This window comes from Pyrgilauda ruficollis, unplaced genomic scaffold, assembly GCF_017590135.1.
Source record: "Pyrgilauda ruficollis isolate IOZ18807 unplaced genomic scaffold, ASM1759013v1 scaffold62, whole genome shotgun sequence".
Taxonomy (NCBI): Eukaryota; Metazoa; Chordata; class Aves; order Passeriformes; family Passeridae; genus Pyrgilauda; species Pyrgilauda ruficollis.
The window spans coordinates 906,734-913,183 of NW_024527933.1; the positions used below are offsets into that span (position 1 = coordinate 906,734).

Consider the following 6,450-nt stretch of genomic DNA (forward strand, 5'->3'; position numbering starts at 1 on the left):
CCTTGGGGACACCTCTGTCCTCTCCCCTGCTTGGCCAGCACCATCTTCCCCAGAGCAGATCACCCCCAAATTCCTGGTGCTTCAGGGTTGTTCTTAACATGGGAGACATCAGCGTGCTCTTCCCTAAGGTGGAAATAAATGATTCCGTGGGAATTCTGCTGGAAGTCAGGGGCAGCTGCAGCACCTCCAGGAGTCAAATTAACCTGATTAATCCAATTTATCCGCCTAAAAGTGCTGCTTGTTTATTTATAAAGCTTCCCTGTGCTTTTGCTCTCATCCAATTCCTCACACGGGGAGAGGCGAGCGATGGCGCCCAGTTGGGTTGGAAATTTGCAGGGTTTGGTAAGGATCTTTGTAACTGCTTTCAGGAATTCTGAAAATTGGGATTGGAAATTTGCAGGGTTTGATAAAGATCTTTTTAACTGCTTTCAGAAATTCTGAAAACTGGGGTTGGAAATTTGCAGGGTTTGATAAGGATATCTGTAACTTTCAGGAATTCTTGGAGGCAAATCAGGATGGGTTTGGTTGGAATTTTTGTTCTTGCAGGCCCAGGAAGGCTCTGGGCTGTGCTGCTCATGAGGTGCACAAGCACACCCACAATTTCCAAAGGTGCCTCACGTCCTCCCTTTTCTTCTAACTCCTCTTGGATGCTTGATTTGGGTTTAAACTCTGAAAATTCTGCCCTCAGGAGATAAAAATTTGGCAAAGCAGGTGCTGTCTGCATTTATTTTGAGCCCCAGCTTGCTGGTGTAAAAACATGCATAATTCCCACCCTCTGGAACTGCAGCACTTGGAGCCCACGGGACAGAAAGATTGAGATGTTTGACAGAAAAGGCTCTTCATGTAATTTGAGATTGAAACGCTTCTGTTCTGGCACAAACAGATTTTTTACTGATGGAGCAATGAGGAAAATCAGATTAGAACTTTTAACACGTTCCTGGAGAGGGAAAGGGCATCCAGCCCCCTTCTGGAAACACTCAGGAGAAGTTTATCCTCAAGTTTTTCGTGTCTCCTGCTGACATAACATCCTTGGGAAAAAGGGACTTCTCCTCCCTTCCCCTTCTGAATCTCAGGCTTGCTGGAGGACCACGTGTTGCACATTTTAAAGTGGATGAGGCTCCTGAAAACCTTTACCTTTTGGGCAGATAAATTGGAATAATCTGCTGCCCTGGCATATTGTGCTGCTCAAAGCGCAGGCAGGATATTTGAGATTTGTCTATTTACTTAAAGGAGTTTGGGGTTTACAATTGATTCTCTACATTAAAGATGATTTTAGTCTGACTCTTAGACCCATAAAAAGGCCAGTAGGAATTTAGAGAACTCCACCAGCACTTTAGAGGTGCTTTTATGTCTTTTTTGGGAGTGAGTGCTGCAACCCATCCAATTGCTGGGCTCGGCTGTGCTGGGTTAATGGTTGGACTTGATGATCCTAAAGGTCTTTTCCACCCTAAATGATTCCAGGACTGAGGCCTACCCTGTGGAGATGAGGTTGGGCTGCCCCACACAGAGTTACCACAGAGGTCCTGCTGTAGTGGGGAGGCTTCAGGGCTGAAATTCTTCCCATAATTTGAATATGTTTTTCCTGAACTTCCAGCCCTTTCTCATAGCTGTGCTCCAGCCTGTTCTCTCGAGCCACACAAATCACAGGGAAAGGTAGAGCCCAAAGCTGCTCCATAAATTCTCTTGTTTGTGCAGCTTTGTACGCCCTCAGGGGGTGCTTCTGCTCCTCTAATAATTATTTATATTTTGGAAAGAACTCCGTGGCCACCAGGCGTGATAAAAAGACAGCAGCACCTTGTGAATTCCACCAAACTTTAAATGTGATCTTTTCATTAATATATTTGAATTAAATTGCTGCCGTTTGCCCAACAAGCCAGGTGTGTCCTGGGGGAGGGAAAACAACCTTTGCACAGCCCCAACTTTTCCAGGCTCCCATTCCAGCCTGGGAATGTGCTGGAGCAGAGTTAGAGTGTTGTAATCTGCTTCTGCTCCAAGGTCTGGGCATCTCCCAAGGGTTTTTCAGCACATGTGTTAAAAATGCAAATAAATTTGTTTGGGTGGTGGTGACTCCGATTTGGATCCAAAAATTCCCAGCAAAAATCAACACCACATTCCCAGCAGAGTGGTGATTATTCAGTTGTGCTGATGTTGGCTTGGAGGCATCCTCAGAGCTCCTCTTTCCCTCATTCCAGGCAAGGAAGGGCTACCAGAAAACCATCCTGGAAATCAACACGCCCAAAGTGGAGCAGGTCCCCATAGTCGACATCATGTTCAATGACTTCGGAGAAGCGGCACAGAAATTTGGATTCGAGGTGGGACCAGCTTGCTTCCTGGGCTAAAAGAGCCACCTGAACCTAGTCTCCAAATGAGCAACCTCGTAACCTCATTGCGCCATTTAATTAAAAACAAAAAAAGAGAAAAAAGAGAAAAAAAAGGAGAAAAAAAAGAATTCCTCGTCACGTGCACGGTCTGAAACTGGACAGCGATGGGTTATTATTTTTTTTTCCTCCCCCCCACCTATTTTGTTGTGTCCCTGGTTTTGCCCCGGCCCCTCTGTGCCCTCCCAGCCATTCCCAGGATGGATATGGAATCTCATGACCAGCAGCCACACATGGAGACCTGGCCCTGTCCCTGCTGCCCCACGGCCACCGAGCTGAGCCCACCTCCAGCAAACTCCTCCTGCCTCCTCCTCCTCCTCCTCCTCTTCTTCTCACCAGGAAGCGTTTGTTTGTTCCTAAGAAAAAAAAAAAAAGGAAAAAACTTGAAGTTCCTCATGTCCACCTTGATGTTGAAGTCCCGGCAGTCCTGGATCTGAAGCTCCTCAGAGGGGTTTTGTTGCCTTCCACAAGGTTTGGATCAGCTCCAGCATGGCCAATTCCAGAATTTTCCGTGTTTCCTCAGCTGAGTTTGCCTCATTCCACGTTTTCCAAAGTGCTGACTCAAGGTCACACTGGGCATCTCTTTGCCGTGTCTTAAAGGTGCTTCTATTTTTGTGTGTTTGTGAGTAAATATTTGTGTCGTATTTTATTTGAAATGTTGGAATGTTTCCGCCTTCAAACCATGCAAGTGACCTTGTCTGTATTAAAGCCACCCCATCCCAGCCAAGCTTCCAGCTGGGAATGAAGACACCAGCTCCTGTCCCCACTTCTGCCTCTTCCCAGCCCCAAACTGGGATCTGGAGCCTTGGAATTTCCCCCAGGATCAGGTGCAAAGCAGCCCCCTGAGCCACAGGTGCCTTTTGGAATGATTCCTTTCAAAATGAGGAAATTAAAGCCACTTTTTAACAAATTCCCTACAAATCCCCTGATCTAAAAAGCAGGATCTGCAGTGAGTCTCTGCCTTTTCATCCACTTGCTTAACACCCATATTTTAAATTAATGCTTCTTTTTTTCTTTCAGCATTCCTTTAAAATGATAAGAATTAAACCTGAATCCATTCCCAGTGGCAGATCCCAGTGGCAGGGGAAATCCATTTGTCCTCTCTGAATATCAAGAATAAAAAAATTTTTAAAAAATTAAAAAAAAAAAAAAAGGTAGAAGAAGAAGAAGAAGAAAAAAGGTGCTTTTTATAGTTATTTTTACATATCTCTGTGGTGCTATCTGATAACTTTAACACAACACTGGGGATACCCTGCCACTGGCCAATCTCCCACTTGGCTTTTTAGGCACTTTCAGGCAGATTTTTGGCTGCTGATAAATGCATGGCACCTTCTTATCTCTTCTGTCCAAATCCTGCTCCTCTCCTTCCTTGGGTGGGCCTGTGTAGAAAAAAAACATTAAATGTCCTTACAATTTATTATTATTATTATTGTTATTTGTTTTTCCCAAGGATATCCATGTCTTTTCCCAGTTGGAAGCAGAGCAGATTGTCCTCAGTGGCTGAACGTTTGTGGTGCTAATTTATGAATTTATGTAGATGTTGGGTGTCCTGAAGCCGTGGGGGTGCTGCCAGCCCAGCAATCCAGGGAATTTGCAATTTTCCTGCTCTTCCCACTTTTTTTTTATTCTTTCCACGGCTCACAACGTGCTTGACACCCTCTTCTTTTCCCATTTATTTTTCCTCCTTGCCCGTTTTCCTTCTTCAGGTCTCTCAGCTGGAAAATAACTATTGCAAGGTGGGGTTTTTATAAATTATTATTATTATTATTATTCCTCGGCCCGGAGCGTTCACAGCTCAAAGGGGATTTTTCACCACCAAGGAAAAGACATCACATTTACTGTGAAAAAAGCCTATATATGATGTCTTTTCCCCCCTCCTGCCCAAATTGAGAGCAGCAGCATCCGAGGAAGGGAGGCAAAGCCGTGCTGGAGGGAGCGGCGATGCCGGCGGTGCTTTTTGGGGCCTGGAGGAGCCGTGTCCATCCCTCTCCCTTCTTCATCCTGTGCTCTCTCCCACTTAAGGGAATTTTTAAAAAAAACCCAAAAGGTGCTACCCTAAAAACTGCAGACTCCGGGCAGCAGAGCAGTGAAAAGGAATTTAGGATAATAAATAAGGAATTCAGCTTCTCAATCATCTTGGCAACAGCGGGAAGGGCAGGAAAGGTTGCACATCCCAGCAAAGCCATATCCTGATTTTTCTGATGTTTGTCCACACCTGTGTGCCTGCCCAGGTCATGGGATTCTGTTCTCAATTTTCTCACCAAGGGAGCTTTTTTTTTTTTTTTTTTTTTTTTTTTTTCCCTTTGTTTTTTTTGTTTTAAAAAAAAAAAGAAAAAAGAATAATAAATTTCCTCTGTTGAATTCCACAGTGTTGTAATTGTACTGAGCTCCCAACTGTTCCAATCCCCCCCAGACCACTTAGCTACGGTATATTGCAATAAAATTACTACTTGTATTTGCAGACCTTTCTTTTTGTGTAATTTTATTTCCCTCCTCCCCTTAATATATATTGACTTGAACAAATGTTGATAAGAAAAATAAAACCTATGGAAAAAAAACCCCAACTTTTAGTACACAAGGCCCTTTTTAAAATATAGTGTCAAATGCCGTATTGTACATTTCTTCAAAGTCCAATAAACATGTCATAAAATTTCAGTGTAATGCCCATAAGAGCTATTTTTAAATATTTTAAACCTGTGTAATAAAGGAATAAATGTAATAGATTTTTTTTTTCAATAAATCAAGTTTACTGTTTCCACCTAAACCCCCGTGATGTTGAATCTCTTCTTGGAGTTGATTGCAGCGGGATTTCCCCAGGACCCCCCTGCCCTGTGGAGCCCGGAGAGTTCATCAGAGCAGCAGTGGAAGTGCTTAAAGGTAAAGAAATACTGCAAAACACAATCCAAACCCATCATGGGGAGGAATTCAAGGCCTGGAATATTTTCTTTGGTTTTGGTTTGTTGTTTTTGTTTTTTTTTTTTTCTCAGTGAGGAATTCCAGTGCAAAAATCCAACGTGGTTTTGGTGGCTGGGATGTGGAGGAGAAGATTGTGTGGCCAGCAGCTCTTCACCTTCTCCACAGCACCAGAAACTTCACCAGAGGAGATTTGTTCTTGCTGATCTTCTCATCCCAAGACAAATTCAGGAAAAAAAACATTTTTTCAGCACCTTGGTGAGCTCTTCAAGCCCCAAATTCCCGTTCTTGGCCCCAGGGCTCTGCTGTGTGGAGGGAAACACCATGAGGAACACTTTGCTCATCCTCTCCTCCTCTCCTGCAGGTTTCACTCCGGGATCCTCTGGAATTCACTGTGGGAGACTGCACCAGTGGCTGCCACTGGATCTGAGTCACTCTGGGTCTCAGGATCTTCAAACAAACCCTGCTTGGTGCTGCAGTTCCAGGAGGTGTTGGACCTTCAGGAGGTGACGTTTGGAGCACTGCAGGTGGGTCAGGGGCCACAAGCTCAGCTCTGCAGTGACCAAACCAAGCCCTGTGTCCCAAAAGCTTCTGCCCTTCATTCTCTGGCTGCAGAAGATATCAGAGATCTTCATTCTTTGCTGGAAGGTGTCCAGAGAAGGAGCCAAAGTCACAGATTGGGGTGGGTTGGAAGGGAAGTTGAAGATCAGCCAGTTCCATGGGCAGGGACACCTTCCACAACCCAGCTCCAAACCCCATCCAACCAGGACCTGAAATGGTTTAATCTTTACTCATTTAGACTGTCATTAACTTCTAGGAGTAGTTTTGGGAAATCTTGGGGTGTTATGGCCAAATCTTCATCCAGATAGACCCCAGAAATGCAGAGGTACCACAGCTGCAGGAAGAAATGAAGGCAAAATAACTTTATTTACTTAAACCCGGCTGGAAATACTTCACTTGGACCTTGATCATGCTTCAGGGTGACCCCAGCCCATCTCACCAGTTGTGATTTGCAGCAAATGCCTCAGTGCTGAGGGAAGCTTTGATCTGCTATTAGGGAAAACCAGAGATCTGAGGAGGGATCTGACTGTTTCTGGCATTGCCAGACAGGAGCCCTGGCAGATCTTTCACCTCTTTTCCTAGAACAAAGTCCATGATT

The 6,450-nt window shown here is 44.7% G+C and overlaps 1 protein-coding gene across 2 annotated transcripts in view; it reads left to right on the plus strand.

Moving 5' to 3' along the window:
* The window catches only part of COL5A1 (collagen type V alpha 1 chain), a 128,899-nt gene extending 124,060 nt beyond the window's left edge, over window positions 1-4,839 (plus strand). For both annotated transcript variants that reach the window (XM_041483929.1, XM_041483930.1), the window contains exon 66: window positions 2,193-4,839. In XM_041483929.1, the coding sequence (XP_041339863.1) occupies window positions 2,193-2,339 (147 nt within the window). In that variant the 3' untranslated portion in view covers window positions 2,340-4,839. The remainder of the gene's footprint in view (window positions 1-2,192) is intronic.
* Window positions 4,840-6,450: the final 1,611 nt, after the last annotated feature.